Source organism: Balaenoptera borealis (assembly GCF_965194805.1).
Source record: "Balaenoptera borealis genome assembly, chromosome: 5".
Lineage (NCBI taxonomy): Eukaryota > Metazoa > Chordata > Mammalia > Artiodactyla > Balaenopteridae > Balaenoptera > Balaenoptera borealis.
This window is the reverse complement of record NC_138862.1, coordinates 16,327,925-16,350,944: the sequence shown is the minus strand read 5'-3', so window position 1 is coordinate 16,350,944 and position 23,020 is coordinate 16,327,925. Positions and strand designations below refer to the sequence as shown.

Genomic DNA, 23,020 nt, shown 5'->3' with positions numbered 1-23,020 from the left:
CATAGAGGGAACCTACCTCAACATAATAAAGGCCATATATGACAAACCCACAGCAAACATCATTCTCAATGGTGAAAAACTGAAAGCATTTCCTCTAAGATCAGGAACGAGACAAGGATGTCCACTCTCACCACTATTATTCAACATAGTTCTGGAAGTCCTAGCCACGGACATCAGAGAAGAAAAAGAAATAAAAGAATACAAACTGGAAAAGAAGAAGTAAAACTGTCACTGTTTGCAGATGACATGATACTATACATAGAGAATCCTAAAACTGCCACCAGAAAACTGCTAGAGCTAATTAAAGAATTTGGTAAAGTTGCAGGATACAAAATTAATGCACAAAAATCTCTTGCATTCCTATACACTAATGATGAAAAATCTGTAAGAGAAATTATGGAAACACTCCCATTTACCACTGCAACAAAAAGAATAAAAAAAAAAAAAAAAAAGAATAAAATACCTAGGAATAAACCTACCTAGGGAGACAAAAGACCTGTATGCAGAAAAATATAAGACACTGATGAAAGAAATTAAAGATGATACGAACAGATGGAGAGATATACCCTGTTCTTGGATTGGAAGAATCAACATTGTGAAAATGACTATACTACCCAAAGCAATCTACAGATTCAGTGCAATCCCTATCAAATTACCAATGGCATTTTTTACAGAACTAGAACAAATCATCTTAAAATTTGTATGTAGACAAAAAAGACCCCGAATAGCCAAAGCAGTCTTGAGGGAAAAAAACGGAGCTGGAGGAATCAGACTCCCTGACTTCAGACTATACTACAAAGCTACAGTAATCAAGACAATATGGTACTGGCACAAAAACAGAAACATAGATCAATGGAACAAGATAGAAAGCCCAGAGATAAACCCACGCACCTACGGTCAACTAATCTATGACAAAGGAGGCAAAGATATACAATGGAGAAAAGACAGTCTCTTCAATAAGTGGTGCTGGGAAAACTGGACAGCTACATGTAAAAGAATGAAATTAGAATACTCCCTAACACCATACACAAAAATAAACTCAAAATGGATTAGAGACCTAAATGTAAGACCGGACACTATAAAACTCTTCGAGGAAAACATAGGAAGAACACTCTTTGACATAAATCACAACAAGATCTTTATTGATCCACCTCCTTAGAGTAATGGAAATAAAAACAAAAATAAACAAATGGGACCTAATGAAACTTCAAAGCTTTTGCACAGCAAAGGAAACCATAAACAAGACTAAAAGACAACCCTCAGAATGGGAGAAGATATTTGCAAACCAATCAACGGACAAAGGATTAATCTCCAAAATATATAAACAGCTCATTCAGCTCAATATTAAAGAAACAGACACCCCAATCCAAAAATGGGCAGAAGACCTAAATAGACATTTCTCCAAAGAAGACATACAGACGGCCACGAAGCACATGAAAAGATGCTCAACATCACTAATTATTAGAGAAATGCAAATCAAATCTACAATGAGGTATCACCTCACACCAGTCAGAATGGCCATCATCAGAAAATCTACAAACAACAAATGCTGGAGAGGGTGTGGAGAAAAGGGAACCCTCTTGCACTGTTGGTGGGAATGTAAATTGATACAGCCACTATGGAGAACAATATGGAGGTACCTTAAAAAACTAAAAGTAGAATTACCATATGACCCAGCAATCCCACTACTGGGCATATACCCAGAGAAAACTGTAATTCAAAAAGACACATGCACCCCAATGTTCACTGCAGCACTATTTACAATAGCCAGGTCATGGAAGCAACCTAAATGCCCATCGACAGACGAATGGATAAAGAAGATGTGGTACATATATACAATGGAATATTACTCAGCCATAAAAAGGAACGAAATTGAGTCATTTGTTGAGACGTGGATGGATGTAGAGACTGTCATACAGAGTGAAGTAAGTCAGAAAGAGAAAAACAAATATCGTATATTAACGCATGTATGTGGAACCTAGAAAAATGGTACAGATGAACCGGGTTGCAGGGCAGAAGTTGAGACACAGATGTAGAGAACAAACATGTGGACACCAAGGGGGGAAAACTGCGGTGGGGTGGGGATGGTGGTGTGCTGAATTGGGCGATTGGGATTGACATGTATAAAGTGATGTGTAAAAAACTGATGAATGATTAAAAAAGAGTCATGTACCACAGTGTTCATTGCAGCTCTATTACAACAGCCAGGACATGGAAGCAACCTAAGTGTCCATCAACAGATGAATGGATAAAGAAGATGTGGCACATATATACAATGGAATATTACTCAGCCATAAAAAGAAATGAAATTGAGTTATTTGTAGTGAGGTGGATGGACCTAGAGTGTGTAATACAGAGTGATGTAAGTCAGAAAGAGAAAAACAAATACCATATGCTAACACACATATATAGAATAAAAAAAAAAAAAAAGTTCTGAAGAACCTAGGGGCAAGACAGGAATAAAGACACAGACCTAGTAGAGAATGGACTTGAGGATATGGGGAGGGGGAAGGGTAAGCTGTGACAAAGTGAGAGAGTGGCATGGACATATATACAGTACCAAAGGTAAAAGAGATAGCTAGTGAGAAGCAGCCGCACAGCATAGGGAGATCAGCTCGGTGCTTTGTGACCACCTAGAGGGGTGAAATAGGGAGGGTGGGAGGGAGGGAGATGCAAGAGGGAGGAAATATGGGGATATATGCATAGGTATAGCTGATTCACTTTGTTACAAAGCAGAAAGTAACGTAACATTGTAAAGCAATTATACTGCAATAAAGATGTTAAAAAAAAAAGAATATATCAGAACAAATTTGGCAGAAATTATCAAAAGATTGTTGTAAATAATAAAAGAATTGATTAAAAAGAAAAGAACTAACAGTTCAGAAGAGTTGCTGGATACAAAATTAACGCACAAAAGCATAGCATTCCTATACAACAGTAGAGACAAAATAGAAAATGGAATCAAAAGAGAAAACCCATTTCACAATAGTAACAAAAACCATGAAGTCATGTTCAGTATTATAAAATACAATTCCAGGATGGCAAGGGCCTGATATAGGCTAAATAATTTTGAAAAAGAAGAACAAAGTTGGAGGGTTTCAGGACTTACCGTAAAACAATAATAATCAAGAAAGAGTGGTACTGGTGTAAAGATAGACATAAAATGTAACGGAGTAAGAGTCCAAAATTAAAATCTCATATGTTCAACTGAATTTTGACAAAGGTGCCAGGGTGGTGGGGTGAGGAGCTGGTAGTCTTTCAAGAAATGGATACCTGTATGAAAAGAAATCTGACTCTCACCTTTATGCCATACACAAAAATTAAGTCTAAATAAACCTAAACTATAAAATTTCTAGAATAAAATATAAAAAAATCTTTGCAACCTTCAAGTAGGCAAAGACTCCTTATATAAGAAATCAAAAGTATGAAGTGTAAAAAAAAAAAAAAATTGATAAATGGGACTTTAAAACACCTACTCTCCAAAAACCATGGAAAAAAAGTGAAAAGTCAAGCCACAAACTATAATAAAACATTCATGATACTTTACCTGACAAAATACTTGTACCCAGAATAACTAAAGCATATTCATAACTCACAATAAAAACCAAAAACCCAACTTAAAAATAGGCAAAAGAATATCAAGTAGTGACAGGCTGATACACTGATCTTCCTGCAAAGAACAACTATAGACTCTGTGAACCCGACACAAAAAAACTATCCAAGGGCTCTGAAGACTGAAATACACATTTTGGAGGGGGTATCATAACTTGGAGTAAGCAATCACACATACTGAGTTCCCATTTTGTGCAGTTTTGCCCTGAAGGTGGATGCAGTCACCACCACAGAGGCACTGGGGCAGCTACAACTGCAACAGAAAGCCTGACATCCTTCTGGTTGGAAGAACTGAAAGAACCAGGAAAAGGAGCCCAGGGTAACCAAGATGGCAAGAGAGTAATAGGGAACTCCAGAAAGAAGAGAACCAACGAAGAGAACCCCCACGTTCTGTGTTTATTAAACAGTCTAAATCTACAGCTGACACTTGAACCATGCCCACTGCAGGCATGAGAGTTTGTTGAGTCTAACCAAGTTGATTGCCCACTAACACAAAGACATCAACACCCTTTGGAGCAATATAAAATAATCCTGTCTCCAAAATATAACATTCCAGGATACAATCTAAATATTTACGTCTAGGATGCAATCTAAATATTTACGTGTAGGATACAATCTAAAATCCCTCAGCATGTGAAAGCCAAGAAAATGTGATCCCAGATGTTATTATCAGACACGTACTTTACAGCAGCTATTATAACTATACTCAGTGAGGTAAAGAAAAATATGCCAACAATGAATGAAAATATAGGAAACAGATACATGTCATTATACATTTGTCCAAACCTACAGAATATAAAACATCAACAGTGAACCCTAATGTAAATTACGGATTCTGGATGATAATGATGTATCAACGTAGGTTCATCAATTGTTTAAAAAAAAAAAAAACAGGTACCACTCTGGTGAGAGGATGTAGATAATGGGGGAAGCTATGTATGTGAGGGGCAGGAGATATATGGGAAATCTTGGTACTTTTTCCTCAATTTTGCTGTGAACCTAAAACTGCTCTTAAAAAAAGTCTTAAAAAAGTAGAAAATTTCATCAAAGAAATAGAAAATACAAAAACCAAGTTGAAATTTTAGATATAAAAACTACAACATATTAAATTTAAAATGAGCAAAAGGGTTAAACAGACACCTCAAAAAAGCAGAAGATAGGGAATTCCTTGACAGTTCAGAGATTAGGACTCAGCCTTTTCACTGCTGGTACCCTGGTTCAATCCCTGGTTGGGGAACTACGGTCCCGCAAGCCAAGTGGTGCGGCCAAATTAAAAAAAAAAAAAAAGAAGAAGAAGAAGAAAAACAAAAGGCCAATAAACACATTAAAAGATGTTCAGGGCTTCCCTGGTGGCACAGTGGTGAAGAATCCGCCTGCCAATGCAGGGGACACGGGTTCAAGCCCTGGTCCGGGAAGATCCCACATGCTGCAGAGCAACTAAGCTTGTGCGCCACAACTACTGAGCCTGTGCTCTAGAGCCCGCGAGCCACAACTACTGAGCCTGTGTGCCGCAAGTACTGAAGCCCGCGCACCTAGAGCCTGTGCTCCGCAACAAGAGAAGCCACCGCAATGAGAAGCCCACGCACCACAATGAAGAGTAGCCCCCACTCGCCGCAACTAGAGAAAGCCCATGCACAGCAATGAAGACCCAACACAGCCAAAAATAAATAAATAAAAATAAATAAATCTTAAAAAAAAAAAAAAACGATGTTCAATACCATTAGCCATCAGGGAAGTGCAAATTAAAACCACAATGTAAAGTCTCTACCCCAAAGGTCAGCAAACATTTTCTTTAAAGAGCCAGAAAAATATTTTAAGCTTTGCAAGCCATATGGACTGTGTTGCAACTACTTTGTTCTGCTATGTTAGCACAAAGCAGTCACATACAATACAAAAACGATTTACAAAAACAGGTCAGGTGTGCCAGATTTTGACCCATGAGCTGTAATTTGCCAATCCCCAATCCCACACCCAAGAGAATGACTTAAAACAACGGACAGGGCTTCCCTTGTGGCACAGTGGTTGAGAATCTGCCTGCCAATGCAGGGGACATGGGTTTGAGCCCTGGTCTGGGAAGATCCCACATGCTGCGGAGCAACTAGGCCCGTGAACCACAACTACTGAGCCTGCGTGTCTGGAGCCTGTGCTCCGCAACAAGAGAGGCCGCGATAGTGAGAGGCCCGCGCATCGCGATGAAGAGTGGCCTCCGCTTGCCGCAACTAGAGAAAGCCCTCGCACAGAAACGAAGACCCAACACAGCCAAAAATAAATAATAAATAAATAATAAATAAATTAAAAAAAAAAAAACAACAACGGACAATATTGAAGTAATGATATGGAACTAAAAATCTCATACACTGCTGATTAAGAGTGTAAAATAGTATAACCACTTTGAAATACTGATACAAGCAACAACAAAGAATCTTAAAAACATTATGCTGAGCAAAAGAAGCCAGATACAGGGAATTCCCTGGTAGTCCAGTGGTTAGGATTCCGCGCTCTCACTGGCGAGGGCCCAGGTTCAATCCCTGGTTGGGAAACTAAAATCCCACAAGCTGTGCGGCAAGGCAAAAAAAGAAAAGAAAAAAGAAAAGAGAAGGAAAGAAAAGAAGCCAGATACAGAGTAATATATGGCTACATTTATAGGAAAACCTAAAAAAGACAAATCGAATCTGTAGTGACAGAAAAGTAGATAAATAGTTGCCTAGGTTAAGGGAGAGGATGACTAGCAGGGACACAAGGAACCAATTTCTGGGTGATAAAAATGTTTTACTTCTTGATTGTAGTGGTTATGTGGGTATGTACATGAAGATGAGTGTATACATCTGTCAAATCTTAAACTGTAAGCTTAAAATGACTGCATTTTATTGTATGTAAGTCATATCTTAATAAAATTTGTTTAAAAAGTTATTCTAGGATATTTTTTAAATACCTGAATAAATTGAGAGGTAATTATAACATCAGGTTCAATAACCTAAAAACAGCAAGTCTCCCCAAATCATTCAGTGAAACCCCAATCAAAATTCCAGTTAGATTTTTTTTGAGGAATTCAATAAATTTATTTAAATTTATACAGAAGAATAAAGTTCTAAAACAACTTAGTTTTGAAGATGAAAAAAAGAGTGACTCACCTGAGCAATTATTAGGACATATCATAATGTCATTTTAACAGTGGTACTGGCATAAGAAGAAACAAAGACTAATAGATCAGAAGATAGAGTTTTGAGAAAAACTCATGAACATATGGGAACTTAATATACCATAATGGCAGGACCATAAATCAATAGGGAGAGAATGAACAGTTTAACTAGGTGATGTTAGGAAAAGTGGCTCACTGTACATGAAGAGAAATGTAACTAGATCTCCACTTAACACCACATAAAAAGGTGGGTTATTGATGGATTAAAAACTTCATATGAAAGATAAAACTAAAGAGATTAAAAGATATCTGTTAAGAAAAATATAACTTAAAAAAGGATATAGCTGTTTAAAAAGATATAACTATTAAATATAACAATATTTTTATGGCTTAAAAGTGAGAAAGGCCTTCATAAGGCAATATCAGTGGTTTTGATTACATCAAAATTAAGATTTCTTTATAAAAGAGGACACATGAAAGGTGACAGAATGGGAGATTATTTACAATGCCTAAAAATGACAAAAGGACTAATATTTAAAATATACAAGGAACTCCAGTAAAATAAGAAAAAGAGATCTCCAATAGAAAAAAAGGGGTGAAAGATATGAATAAGTAGTTTACAGAGGAAACATAAAAATCTGAAAAGCTTATGAAGAGATGTTAAGTCACTAGTAAGCAGAGTAATTAAAATTAAAGAGAGGTATCATTTGAACTCCTAATTAGACTACTGAAAAATAGGAAGTTGAATGATGCCCAGTCCTGGCTACAGTAAGGATATATAGTAGTCATCATGTATTGACAGTTGAGCCTAGACTAATGCAGCCAATCAGGTAAGCAATCTGGCATTACTTCAGAAAATTAAGTATGCCTATATTCTTTGACTCAGCAATTCAGAAATCAAGAGAATTTCAGAAAAAGAAATTCTCACAGATCTGGGGATACATGAAAGATGCTCACTGCTGCTTTATTTGTGAGAGCAGGGAGTCAAAGACAATCAGGGTGTCTATCACTGGGGGAATGAACAGGTAAAATGGAATGAATGCAAACTTCTGAGTACTACGCATCAGTTAGAAGCCATGGGCCAGATACACATACAGGAATGTGATAAATTTAAATATCTTTGTACTTTTTAAAAAACTACTGGGACTTCCCTGGTGGTCCAGTGGGTAAGACTCCGTGCTCCCAATGCAGGGGGCCTGGGTTTGATCCCTGGTCGGGGAACTAGATCCTGCATGCATGCCGCAACTAAGAGCTCGCATGCCGCAACTAAAAGATCCTGTGAGCTTGGGACTTCCCTGGTAGTGCAGTGGTTAAGAAACCGCCTGCCAATGCAGGCGACACGGGTTCAAGCCCTCGCCCAGGAAGATCCCACATGCTGCAGAGCAACGAAGCCCGTGCGCCAGAACTACTGAGCCTGTGCTCTAGAGCCCGCGAGCCACAACTACTGAGCCCGCGTGCCGCAACTACTGAAGCCCTCGCACCTACAGCACAAGGAAGAGTAGCCCCCACTCACCACAACTAGAGAAAGCCAACGCGCAGCAAAGAAAACCCAACACAGCCCAAAAAATAATTAATTAATTAATTAATTAATTAATTTAAAAAAAGAAAAAAAAGATCCCGCATGCCGCAACTAAGACCCGGTGCAGCCTAAATAAATAAATAAGTAAATATTTTTTTAAACAAACAAACAAAAAGTACATGTATAAAAAAAAGCCTACTAAGTAAAAAGCAATAAATGGGACGAAATATAACACAGTATCATTTATGTGAATTAAAAACACATGCAAAAAGGCTGTGACATGCCTAACAGAAAATTAGATAAACTTCATTCAGGCATGATGTCTAGTGCTGTTGTGTGGGAATTCAAAGTTAGTGAATCAACAATATACATTAAATAAGGTGTCTTTAAACAGACACACATAAAACAAGGTTATGTACTGACCAACTGTCAAAAATGTCATGACAAGAGACTAACAGGAGCCTGATCCTGCATTTCCCCTAAGAGCAATGCTTCAGTATTCACTAATTCAGTGTTCGTGGACTTCACAGAATAAAATCACAGTAAATAATGAGAATCGACTGCACAGACGAAAGCACATACATTAATCACACTTAGGATGGGCAGCTGGTGGAGGTGGAAAACGGAGACAGACAGACAAAAGGGACAAAATAAATACATTAAAAGGAAGAGACTTGTACACACCTAGCAGTTTTAAGGTGCCATGAACAGAGAAAGATGATGATTCAACTCTGAATCTGAGGTCCAAACAACTAAATAAAAAAATGAAAATACAAGGACATTCTAGTAAGAGGTAATTCAGTCCCACCACAAAAATGTGTTTGCAGAATTTTAAACATAAACAATAAACATGAAGCCTAAATAAAAAATAACAAGATCAGGGGAGAAAACGGAATCAGAGAAATGTCTTAAAATAAAAAAGATTAAGATACCTGAGGTATACTGTGTTTTCCATACTTCCAAAACTTATTCTGTGATAAAAGAGACTTAAATTTCTCCTCCAGAGAATCAAGCTCATTATCAGGTAGGAGGCTAAGCAATTTTTTCAATGCCAATAAGGAACAAGTTACAACCCGATAGAATTTAGCTTCTCTCTCTTCCTCTGGAACAGTTCTTCATGTAAAAAGAAAATAAATACATATAAGGATTGAGAATAAGACAAAATACATATTCAGCACTTCTATTTTAAATGTTTTATCATTGAATATCTACCAAAGTTGCTTTATCTCTATATTCATTCTCCCTGTGCCAAACCCCCGCAAAATGCCAATATAGAATTTTAATCACATATTATTCGAATAATACAAGGTGAACGTAAATGAAGAGTTGTGGCTTCATTCATAAGTGTGCATGTACACCGCTCTCAGTAGCAGTTAATTGGATGATTAGAGAATAAATAACACTGCATCTAAGAGTACTTTCCCTTACAGACTCTTAATAGTTTGATTAGAACACAAGAGTAAAAAGTAAATGGAACATCTTACTATTCTTTCAATAGAACTATTCATAGTTCAACTATTTTCATCCAGACCTTAAAATGGTTCCTGCTATGACTGTCAAAAGGCAAATCTTGAAAAAACCTAAAAACATCTCTTTGTAAAAGAACCAAATCGTGGGCTCCCAGATAATTCAAGTTAAATAGCGGGACAACTTGCAGGTAAAAGCACTTAAAACAGCACCTGGCAAATAGCACTATATTAAGTATTTTCACCTCTATATTTAGCATCCCTTTTTAAAAAAATGTCACATTGAAATTACCATCTTATTACCTATGAGTGAAACATAGTTTCACTTAATCTGAGTTACACAGAAACAATACAACTTACTGTGGGTCACTGAGTGTATCAGGTGTTTCTTTTATAAGATGATCCTGCAGCACCTATAGAGGGGAGAAAAATGCCACAGTCTTGAGATTTTATTGAATTGTCAGTGGTGAAGAGACAGAACATAAACTTCATCTTATCTAAAAGTTTTTATCCCCTTTCTCACAAAAGTAGCAAAATTAAGTAGCAAAACTAAAAGGTTTGAATTTTACCAATTTTTTCCCCCTATCAATCCCCAAGGTTGGCACCTGCTGGGGTAAAGAAGGATAAGGTACTTCTTCCAAACACCTCCAGTTTCCACTGAGAGGAATTTTCCCTTAAATACTCCTGGCCCCTTGCTTCTCCATTCCTCTTGTACACAGCAGTGAAGTGAATGGGATGTCCGATTAGTAAGTTTGGGAGTGAATTAGGCTCTGCTTTCCTCGCCCCTCTTTTTTGAGCACCTCCCTGCTCACATAGAACACACATTATGCTCTGCTCCATCATGGAGGAAGGTTTAAGGTTCCACTTGAAATACTGAGTAAGTCTGCTTACTTCTGGGGTAGAGTACTAGCAAGTCCACTGTTCCAGTATCACTTTTATCAGCAATAATAATAACCAACATTTACTGAGTTTTTCCACTTACCATGTATTGCTTTGAGCACATTCCGTGCATTAACTAAATCCTCAAAACAACTCGATGAAGTACAAGTTAATTCCTACTTTAACAGCTGAGGAAATGGAAGCACAGAAACGTGCCCATGGTCAAACACCCCAACTAATGGCAGAGTGGACTGGAACCCAGTGGTATGACCCAGAGCCCATGTTCTCTTACAGACACTGTGACATTTGGATCTCATTTGCCTAACTCCTCTCTAATAAATGTGTTTTGAACTTAGGAAAGTTCAAACCCAGTATCTGTATATCTGTGACACAGCCAACTAAAGGTAAAATAATGGAGGAAATAATCCACATATCCAATGATCAGTTACCCATCCATAATAAAACCAAGAACAAAAAACCAACCAAATAAACAAAACTATGAATAGCCGAATTAATTATCTCAAAATCCATTTTCTAAAACTCTTAAGTGTCCAAACTCATGATACTTCACTCGTAACATTCATCACTTGATATTTTAAAGAAACCAATGATATTTAATTTACAGGTGGGATAGAGAACTCCCTTTGAGAGTATGATTAAACCTACAAACCCTACGGAATTCCCTGGCAGTCCAGTGGTTCGGACTCAGCGCTTTCAAGGCTGGGGCCCCGGTTCAATCCCTGGTCCGGGAACTAAGATCCTACAAGCCGCGCGGTGCGGCCAAAAAAAACCACACAACTACAAACCATCACCCTAGAAAAACAACTCTGGTACAACAGAAAATAAAGAATGTAAGAACCAAGAACTTAAAGGGGGAACTAGAATGCCTGTGTGCGTGTGTGCGTGTGCGTGTGTGTGTAGAGATGTTGGGTGAAGAGATCAGATAGGTAAGAAGGGACCACATCATGCAGAGCTTTGTAGGCCAAGATAAGAAATCTGGACTTGTAAGTATAATGGGAAGCCACAGAAAGGTCGACTAATTGAAAGGAGGGAAGCAGGGAGAAAACGAGGGAGGAGGAGGGAAGGTGTTTAAGTAGGATTATACATCGGGTGCTATGGAAATGTAAGAGTACTAAATGAGGAAATAAATGCAAGCATTATCTTTTTTTAAAAATCTTTACTTCTCCTCAATGGACTCACAGCCCACCTATTTTTATCTCTTGGTATAATGCTAACAAATTGGCGTCTAGTTTTTTCCAGTCCATATATCAGGAATAGCAAATAAGGAGAGAAAAAGTGAGGAAGGACAGTACTGTGTACAAACTAAAAGCCACAAAAGTTATGGCTGGTATCAGTCTGGCAAAACTGTTGGCCAAGTGTTGGAGAAATGTATATCTGTTAATGGGAGTACAAATTTGTATGGCCCTTTGAAGGGCAGTTTATCCACATCTATAAAAAATTTAAACCCTGTGACCCAACATATAGTTACTAGAAGTTCTGGTAACTCCCACTCCTACAGGGTATGAAGAAATCTATTCAAGAATGTTCACTGAGGCACATTGTTTGTTATCATAAAAAACCGGGTAAATATTTTTAAAAATAATAAATAAATAAACCTAGTCTTAAAAAAAAACTAGGGAAAAATCCCAAATGTATATTAAAATGAAAGAAGTTAAATAAACTGTTGTATATCTATATATACAAAGGAATACCAGGATGAAACAGATTTGTATACATGTATTGATTTGGATATATGGGGGAAAAAAGTTTAGATTTGATTTTTAGATGTATTCTTTTTTTAGATTATATATTACAAAGCACATATCTAAATTTTTTTAGATACGGTAAATGAAGACATTAAAATAAACAGGGAAAACTTAAATCATTTAGAAAGATCCAATCCAAAAAGTTAATTATGTTTAAAAAGCCAAAATGGTCAACTTTGATAAACACCGTTTAAAAAACACAATCTTCCATTGAAAATATTTCACGTCTCATATCCTCACAATGCTAGGTAAAAGAGCTGCCTTTGTAATATGCCTTATATCCCTTAAATACTTCAAAAAAATAGATACAGAATGGTTCCAAGGACTTACACTTGTAATTTCATCCTTACAAAATGCTATGGCTTCAGGTTGCTTGCTTGGAGGGAAAGCTGCTTCAAAGGCATCTTTTGCTGCAGATGCAGCTGGTGTGTAAGTATCACACTGAGCCATTAGCCAATAGCCCATTAAACTTTTTAAGTAAGGAGCCAAGTGTTTCTTAACTTTAAGGATAAGCTTTTCAAAAGCTTGCTGTGTGGCTTCTCGAACCCGGCGGTCATGATCCTATTGAAAATATAATATGGTTTAAAACAGCTCTAACCCATAAAAATAAATACTGACATTTCTGGGTATGCGATGAGGACCCATTAATAAGAATTCACCTATGCACAAACCTAAACTAAAATCAGTAATTATATTAAAAAACTGATTAATTTTTCCTTTTCCCAACGAGTTAAAAATGACTGTATTCAAGATAGAGTCAAGGCTAAGCCTGGAATAAATAAGCAATTCATTCTCATTCTTCTGCAGCAAGTATACAAAGAAATTGCATTGTCAAAATGTGCTATGACTTAAAAGTATCTAGGTAATTCTATAGTAAGGACCTAACAGACTCCTTTTTACAACCCAACATGATCCAATCTGCATAATAATATTGACATAACATTCCACAACCCTCACCAAAAATGAATCATATAAATTTGATAGTCCCCACAACTTCAACCAGAAACAAAAACAAAAAACACAAAAAACAAAACAAAAAAACCACAACAGAAATAAACTAGCCAAGTCTTAATACTTACAAGTGAAATTTTGCAGAAAATTCTTGGCCAGTATGGAAGAACTCCTTTCACAATTTCCGTGTCTCTCTCTGTACACATGGTTCCAAATTCCTGCATAGCCTAAAATAAATTATTAAAATTGTTAAGGATCAACAGCCATAATACTGGCTGTTGATTATATTTATGCTGTTCTAGAAGCTTAGTCTATTTTACGTAACGTGAGAATACACCATCCCTGTTTGTGCCATATGGGACTAATCTGAAGAGTTCCTTTATAGGTTACTATGGTAGAAACTTTTCAGTTGTTTTAAAAAATATATAAAACGTACCCAAACAAAAAACAGAAACCATTTAAAATTAGAGAGTCAAAATTACATTACTTAATAGGAAAAAATGTAAAGCCAGAATTCCAAAGTGATTCTAAGAAGTGCAGAAAAACAAACTAACTTATAACCTAGAAGATAAGTATAACCTAAAGTCTGTGTCAGAAAAAAGTACAATTGTAAAAGTACTTATTAGTGATGATTCTTCATTCTTCTTTACATAAAATATGCCAATGACATTTTAACAAAAAGATTTTCTTGACCATTTTAATGAAAACGATAAAACTTGCTTTTAGTTTTGTTGTGACATCTTTCTTTGAAAGTTTCCGCAGCACCATTCGGAAATCAGAATCCACAAGACTGTCTATTTCTTCAGCTCCCTGAATAGCAGGAACATAGCCTAGGTCACTGTGAAATGTTCCAAAACCAATAAATCCAGGCACTGTTCCCTGTTCCTTGGCAAGGAGTTCTGCAGCTCGGCCACTGTTTGAAGGCTGGTAAGAAAGTAGGTAGAAAAAAAGTCAGAGTCAAGGAAGAGTTCAAAATTTAACTTTGAGTTCTTTGGAGTAATTACTTGACAATTCCCACAATGAAGCAAACTTCTATTTGAGGACTTTTTCCCCCTAGCTTATGCATCTATTGCAATGTTCCCCAAAGATAAATATTTTTGTCACCAAGAACTTAACAATAATGTTCCTAGGAGCTATTTCCTGGTTTCCTAAACATCAGAACCATGTTTTTAAAGTTGTGATTACAAGCCATTAGAGACTCATGATATCAACTTAATGGGCCATGACAACATTTTAAAGAAATAGAACAAAATTTTAAAAATCAGAAAGCATCACATATGGTAAGAATAAGTACTGTTGTATGAAATTTTTTATTTCCAACTTTTGTATAAATAGTATGTACACACACATATGTATACTGTGTAGTGATGCAAAATTAACTCATAAATGGATATCTTTTCATTCACCCACTCATTCAACAAATATTTATTAAGCAACTACCCTAGGACAAGTCTAATGATAGCAACTTCTAGACCAGGAGTTCCTTGTGGGCAGACACACTCATTTCCACATACCCACAGCCTAACCAAATCTCTTTAGGCTAAAATGGTTACAAATTACATTAGTATGTACATAAAAATCAATACAACGATCAGGATATAAGATAGACTCCTTTGTTTTGAAACACAGTCAGTGGCTTGTTTGATACACAATATAGTGGCTTCCAGTACTAAAAATTAAAGGATTCTTTGTGACAAAGAAAGAAAATATTTGAACTGTTGAAAGAAATTAATGTATTCATTGTCATCTAATAGGAAAATGCCTCAGTTCAATGTCCAGGATGACATTACAACCCATCTAAACTCATCTATTTCTTATTCCTCCGTAAGAATGTCTGAAAATCCAAATCCAAATGTGTGATTCAGTTTGTTCATACCTAGCAAAACTGTGTTTGGGAAAATCATTTATCAAGGAATAATAATCTGTACTACTTCCTAAACTGAAATGAGTGACCAGAAATGAAAATGATGGACTAGATATTTTTTCAAAACAGTAGCACTTGGCCTAATTTCAAAAAAGGTTCTCTATTTTAAAACTTTATTAAAATGAACTAAAATTATTCAGTTCACCTTTCTCAATATTGATACATGAATAAAGAGCTACAAAGGAAGTTAGTGAATTATAATTCTGAAAACTATGATGATATTAAGACATTGGAATTTTACCTATAGTCTCATGTGTAAACAGTTTTATTATGAAACAGAATAATGAAATAGTATAAAAAGCTAAAAGCTAAAGGAGTCAAGGCTGAGTTCTGAACTGACCTGAAGACCAGAGCTGACAGTGACAACCAGGTGCAGAAAAGGTATCAGATGTCCAGTTTCACAGAAACAAATTATTTTCAACTAATTGTATCTTTTTTCAATGTCTACTTTGAACTTAAAATGTAGTTACTGTTTCTTGTTACTTTCTCCACTGTACATTAGATGCTCATACCCACAGTTCAAAAATTAAGAACCTCGATACTATTTCTGGCAGTTAATTTTCTTATACTACACCTACTTCATTCTTTTGTGCCTGGCTTCTAGAGGTATAATATTTGAGGTGGCAATCCTGAATCTACAGTTTAAAGACCAAATTCAGGAAGCTTTCGGGATCTTTCACCATCTGGCCTCGACCTCTCCAGTCATCTTTCTAACACTTTTTTCTTCTCTTGTCCCACTTTCTCCTCCCTGCTCCCTTTTGTTCCCACCATTTATGTTCTAGTTCCAAACTCAATACAAAGATCCCCGAAAATGTCATGCCTTTTCACAATCTGGTCTTTTTATTCATTTTTTTCAAACAGCAAACATGCTTCTTTTTTTAAAAATTTTTATTGGAGTACAGTTGATTTACAATGTTGTGTTAGTTTCAGGAGTACAGCGAAGTGAATCAATTATACATATACATATATCCACTTTTTTTTTTTTTAGATTCTTTTCCCATACAGGCCATTACAGAGTAATTGAGCAGAGTTCCTTGTGCTATACAGCAGGTTCTTATTAGTTACCCACAATTTGGTCTTTGTGTAATCTCTTCTCTCCCTGACAAACTCCCACTTATCCCTGAAAACACATTCATGTTTTCAACATTTGCCTCTCAGGTCAATCACCGTTCTTTGCTGTTCTCCCACTTTGCTTCTACTGATACCTGTTCCATAATTCTTTAATATATTACAATTATTTGCTTACTTATCTGTCTATCATCAAACTAATAGTTCAAGAACAGAAAATTTCTCTATCGTCTCTGAATACATGGCATTCAGTATTCAAAGTCTTCTGTTGAATAAATGACTGCCACTCTGAAGTCCAAATCCCAACTCCACAACTTCCTGACTACATGAATTTAGGCAACTTAATTCTCAAAGCCTCAGAATCATCACCTTTAAAATGAGACAACAGTCACTAAATCATGACTTAGGTGTAGTCAAGATTAAACATAAGTTTTCAAACCACCATAATAATAATTGATTCCAGCAAGAATTATCAAAGGATGCTAAAAACCATTAAGTGAAAGTCTATGAGAGAACAGGTTATTCCGAAATTACTACTCCACATATTATTTGTTAATAGCCAATAAAAAGAGACACTTATACAATGGACAACACCTTAATCAAGTGATTAAACATATACCACCAATAACAGGAAAAACAGGCATTATGTGTCCCTGTGGTGTGAGAGGCACTGAGAAATACACATCATCTATGAAGCATTTCTGTCAAAAACTGTTTAACCTGAATGTAATTATAAGGAACAATTAGGCAAATCTAAGTTAAGCAAATCAACTGCCTAGACTCTTCCAAATGGTCCACGTCATAAAAGAATCTTCCTCCAAAAAAAGGCACTAGGAAACTGCCTAGATCTAAATGATAGCTAAATGGAATGAATGATCCTTTCATGGATCTTGGATGTTTTTAAAAATGCTATATCTAGGGACTTCCCTGGTGGCTCAGAGGTTAAGAATCCGCCTGCCAATGCAGGGGACATGGGTTCGATCCCTGGTCCGGGAAGATCCCACATACCGCAGAGCAACTAAGCCCATACGCCACAACTACTGAGCCTGCGCTCTAGAACCCACAAGCTACAACTACTGAGCCCACGTGCCTCAACTCCTGAAGCCCGCGCGCCTAGAGCCCGTGCTCTGCAACAAAAGCCACTGCAATGAGAAGCCTGTGCACCGCAACGAAGTGTAGCCCCTGCTCACTGCAACTAGAGAAAGCCCACGTGCACCAAGAGCCAAAAATAAATTTAAAAAATTTTTTAAATGCTATATCTAAATAAAACTCATAGAGAACAATATTGAGATGACTATACAAATCTGAATATGATAATGTATATTATTAGATAATAGTATTAGACTGAAGTTAAATTTTCTGCATGTTATAATTGCTCACGGTTGTGTAGAAGAATGGCGCTGTTTTTAGAATATACTTGCTGAAGTATTTAGGAGCTAAGGGTCATGATTTCTGCAACTAATTCTCACACGGTTCATCAAAATACATATATTTTAGAAAGAGAAAGCAAAAGTGACCAAAGATTAACAATTGGTAATCCTAGGTAAAGAATTTATGAGTTGTTGCTCTAATATTCTTGCAACTTTTCCTAATATTTGGAATATTTCAAAAGTAAACATTGAGAAAATTTTTTAAATAAAAAAATAAAATTAAATGAGGATGCAAGTAAAGCATTTAGGAGAGTACTAACACAAGGTAAGTTACTATTATCACTGTTACTATTATTAACCTCCAAAACAGATTAAGTGACAGATCTAAGAAAATGTGGTACTGGAATCACGAGAATTGTTTCAGAAACAGGAAAAAAGCATCCTCATAAAATTAGACTGTGCCATAATAAACCTAGTACTATAAAAAAATATCATTATGGCATCCCCAATCCTGTAGTTTAGTCCACTCTGGGGTTTAAACAAGTATTTAGTGAACTTCTACTATATGCTAATCTTTGTTCTAGGCTCCAAGGTTAACAGCAGCAGATAGAAACGCCTGCCTTCATGATACTTATATCCTATACTAATATCCTAGTGAAGCAAGACAGTAAATGAAGCGGGACAGTCAACTAATATGTTAAAAGTCATAAATGCAATGGAATAAAATAAAGCAGGAAAGGAAAAAAGGGAGCGGGGGGGGGGAGGGCTACAACTTAAAATAGGGTGATCACCGGAGACCTCACGGAGATATCTCGGGCAAAATTTGGAGGCACCTAACAAAAGAGCGTCGGGGAGCCTGCCAGGCAAGGTCAAGGTTCGGTGAAGAGATAAGCGTGGCCAGATGGAGTGAGCGAGGCGGAGGGAGTTGAAGATGGGGTCGGAGATGGAAAGGGGCCGCAGCAGACCATGCACCGTGTACGTATCGTCGTCACGGCTTTAGCCTTTACCCCGAGGGATGTGGGGAGCCACAGCAGGTTTCTGAGCGAAGGAGCGACATGATGCGAGATACCGTGCACACCAGGCTCACCTTAACTGCTTCCCACCCAATTCCCTTGTTCACCCCTGCCACCCTGGCCAGGTAACCTTCCTCTTGAAGCTGACACGGAACCAATTCTTAATGAAAATGTTGGGGTGGGGGGGGAATATGCTCGGGTGGGGACAGCTCTGGCACGGAACATCTTTTCTCTCACGACTCCCCAGTCTGCTCAGAGATAACCCACCCCGCCCGCGGGGACGCACACACAACAGAGAGGTCACACTCGACACGCAAACACACGCCTCCCCACAGCCGCGCTCCACACATCCTCCGGCCCTGCGCCGGGCGGAGCCAGCCACTGCGAGGCGAGGACTCCTAGGTTGGCTGGGCCACCCCACACTCACCCTCAGGTTCCCCTTAGTCCTCTGCTTGTTCTTCCCGCCCATGCTCGAGGTCTCAGCGCCTCTCTCAACCCGCAGCCCCCGAGTTAACACGACCGAGCCACAACTTCCGGCCCCTTGCACCGGAAAAGGGCCCACAGGAACGCCTTCCCCTGGCCCTCCCCTTCCGTCACCCACCCCGCCCACATGCCGCCCCACTTCCCCTCCCGCCTCCTGCCGCGTCCCTGGCCATCCGTGGCGGGAAATGTCACACTTGTGGCCACGCCCATCTGAGTGACGTAACCCCTGCCCAATAGGAAGCCAAGCATTGGACCAATAGCGCCAAACCCTGCTTCTTCGCTTTCCTGCAGCGAAGGTTTGTTCCCTGCTTAGCGGGTAGGAGATCGGCATGGGCCATAAGGGAGGTATTTTCATACAAGGGTAGCAATGGAATGACACAGTAGTGGCTGAAGGAAGATGGGACAATGTTAGACCTTTTAAAATGCAATTATCGGGACTTCCCTGGTGGTCCAATGGTAAAGAATCCGCCTTCCAGTGCACCGGGCGAGGGTTCCATCCCTGATCGGGGAACTAAGATTCCCACATGCCAGAGGGGCAGCCAAGCCCTCGTGCCACACTACTGAGCTCGCTCAGCTCAACGAGAGAGCCAGCGTGCCACAAAGCACAGAGCCCACGCGCCCTGGAGCTGGCGAGCCACAACTAGAGAGAGAAAACCCGCAGGCCACAACTGAAGAGGAGCCCGCGTGCCGCAACGAAAAGATCCCGCACGCCTCAAGGAAGATCCTGCATGCCGCAACTAAAACCCAACGCAGCCCACCCCCCCCCCCCCCACGCAAAAAAGCAATTATCAGTATCACCCGGCTGCTTCTTAGAAATGCAGACTGTCAGGCCCACTTTGGGACTATTAAATTAGATTTTGCATTTTTAACAATTTCCCCAGGTTTTGTTAAAATTTGCAAAGTAGTGCTCTAGGCAACTCTAAATCCGCCCCCCTCCGCGTTTTTTTTCCCCCCCATATCAAAAGTGTTATGTGCAGCTTTCAGAAAAGAGGGTAGTGTGGTAGTCTCTCTTAAAATTTGAAATTTACAGGTTTTGTAGTTAGTGATTTTGCTCCTCAGAATCGCAGTAGAGAAACATAAGCACATGTTGCTGGTTATTATCTCTCATGCCCACACACTCACCCTATTATAATCAACTCCATGATACGGAGGCTCTGCAGACTATTTCTCCTTTAGTCAACTGGCTTCCTGTTAGGTTCCTTCAACGTTGGGGGGAGGGGCGGGGGACGATGGACTAGAAGGAGACGGAAAGAGAAGAGGAAGAAGGGACTTGCTCCATACTGTTAACATCATCTCAGCAGCAGCGCTTTGCCCTGGTAGCAGCAATTGGTTTAGGCAGCAGTTGTTTTCCGTCTCCATCTTTTTTTTCGACAATCAGAGTCAACCTCATTGCACGTACCATTGCTGCATTGTACAAGCAGCAGCCAGCCAGGACCTTTCACCTCCGCGGTATGAGTCCTAGCTCCATGGGCCCCCTCCTTTGAGCTCTTAAGACGGCCTGTGGTGCCCCCTTCTCAGAAGTCAGAGCCCCAGCATCACGCAGTACCTTCTTTGAGCTCCAGAGAGCAGCTCCAGCCAGGAACCACCCTCTCTTCATAGGCTTGAACTGAGCCCCAGCTTTTCCAGGCCCTCCTCCAAACTTCTAAATTCGGATTACCCCAACCTCTTCTTTCCTTCCTTCCTTTTCTAGCCCTAGTGATAGTAGCTGCTCTGCAGTAATCACCTCTGTGTTACCTCAGGATTCTCTTTTTGCTTTTTATACTCGTTTTTAACCAATCTGCCATGTTACATTTTTTTCTCTTTAAATAAGTAGTGAAGTTTCTGTTTTCCTGACTGGACCCTGATTAAAAAATGCATCCAGAGACATGCTGCAGGATGTTCACTAAAACACTATAATAGCAAGATAATTGAAAACAACGTAGTGTCTATCCATTGGGGGAATGGCTAAGTAAATTATATCTGTTCTATGGACTATTAGGCAGCAGTTAAGAGAGGTTTATCTGTACATACATGGGAAGAATTCTAAGACATTCTTAAAAGCAAATAGAGTAATATGTACAGCATAATACCATTTGTGTCTAAAAAATTTATAAAACAATATTATATGGATACATATATATTATGTAAATACACAGAAAAAAAGGCTGCAATTGGTATGCAATTATCATACCAATCTGATAATTGAAGTTAATCCTTAGGGGAAAGAGGTGGCAAGAAAAGAGATTAGGGTTAAGAGTTATAGTCAAAGGAAATTAAGCCTTCCCTGTAAGATTTTATTTTATACAAGGAGAATATATTCATGTATTAATTATGTAATTTTAAATAAAAATAAATATTTAATCAAGTTGTTTGTATAAAATACCTTACATTATCAGTTGCACAAATCACAGTGTCCTCTTAAGAGTTATACAGTATAGCTGGAAAACAGCTTACCATAAGAAATAGTACTAGATATCAGGCAATTCACTGATAATTTGGGTGTCACATATCAAAAATGCTACAGGAGGGGGAGAGTAATGTGCTGGAATAGTCAGAAAGACTTCCTGGATGACAACTTCAGCCCAAAGCTTGGACAAAATTAGGAAGAGCAGACCTAGGGAAGAACACTCTAAACAGGACTAGAGAGGGGCAGAGTCAGTGAACTAAGGAATTAGCATGGCCTTTGGAAAGGCCAGTCAAGAAACTGGACTGACTTCTGTGCAGGGACTGTTATCAGGGAAAAACAACTTGAGGGAAAGGACCAGGGTGATTATCCATGCCCTTGTTTACTATTCTTACTTCGAAATATCTCATGATTTCATTTCTTTCTATTTCCTTGACACTGCCCACATTTCATAACAAGGATCCATATCGCTTGATGTAAACCCTCAAACTATTCCAAACCACGCAGGTCTCTGTTTGATTTTCCTAGAACGCCATTTTATAATTGGTTTGGGCATTCGAAAATAGTCTCCGTTACGTAACAGTTCCCAGTGGTTGTCTCTTTTGAAGATGAGACCCTCTTACACCAGGGTACTCTAAACAGTGCCTGCCAAAGTGGTAATATTATGTCAATTCTAATCAAAATATCCATAACTCTAATGTAAACCAAAGTCTTAATGAACTTTGGACACATGATTTAAAAGTTTATCTGGAAGAATAAAAGGAGAATCAAAAGGATATTTTTGGTAAACAATGAAGAGAGAAATCTGTCCTATCAGATTGTAACATCAATTTTGATGTTATAAAATAATAAACAAGTTCTAAAATAAAAGACCTAATTAAAGATAATTATAAAATCCAAAATACATAAAAATTAATATATAGGTGCAGTACGTAGAGGAAAAAAGCTACAAAAACTTAAAGAGTTATAACTAGAGAGAGGATGGGAAATTACAATAGCTGAGATGTCAAATCTTGAAAGTTAAGTCTGTAACCTATGTGCTCCCAAAAGAATTCTCAGTAAGATTTTGTTTTCAGATATCACAAAACTATCTCAAAAGCTCACCTGAAAGAATAACATGAAAGAATAGCTAAAGATATTTTGAAAAGCAGGAGTAACAATGATTTGTCCTTCTAAACTTCAAAACTCAAGATATTGCCGTAGCAATCCTAATAGTGTTGTTAGGAATAAGCTAAAATAGAATGGCAAATCCAGAACCCACATTCAGGCTCTGATAAAAGTGGCATCTCAAATGTCTGAAGAATATGGATTATCCAGCAAATATCATTGGAACAACTGCTTGCCTTCTGAGAAAATAACTTTAGTACCTACTTCATGCAGCACTCTAAAATGAATTGCTGATGACTGAATGTTAAAAATGAAGCCATAAAATGTGGCACGGGGATAC

At 38.1% G+C, this 23,020-nt stretch overlaps 1 protein-coding gene across 3 annotated transcripts in view; it reads right to left on the bottom strand.

Annotated features, from left to right (window-relative positions):
* Positions 1-19,252, bottom strand: part of LTN1 (listerin E3 ubiquitin protein ligase 1) — a 71,522-nt gene extending 52,270 nt beyond the window's left edge. For all 3 annotated transcript variants that reach the window (XM_082391882.1, XM_082391884.1, XM_082391883.1), the window contains exons 1-6: positions 19,135-19,252; positions 14,053-14,256; positions 13,461-13,559; positions 12,712-12,942; positions 10,097-10,149; positions 9,203-9,383 (exon numbers count right to left, since the gene is read on the bottom strand). In XM_082391882.1, the coding sequence (XP_082248008.1) occupies positions 9,203-9,383; positions 10,097-10,149; positions 12,712-12,942; positions 13,461-13,559; positions 14,053-14,256; positions 19,135-19,176 (810 nt within the window). In that variant the 5' untranslated portion in view covers positions 19,177-19,252. The remainder of the gene's footprint in view (positions 1-9,202; positions 9,384-10,096; positions 10,150-12,711; positions 12,943-13,460; positions 13,560-14,052; positions 14,257-19,134) is intronic.
* Between the last annotated feature and the right edge of the window lie 3,768 nt (positions 19,253-23,020).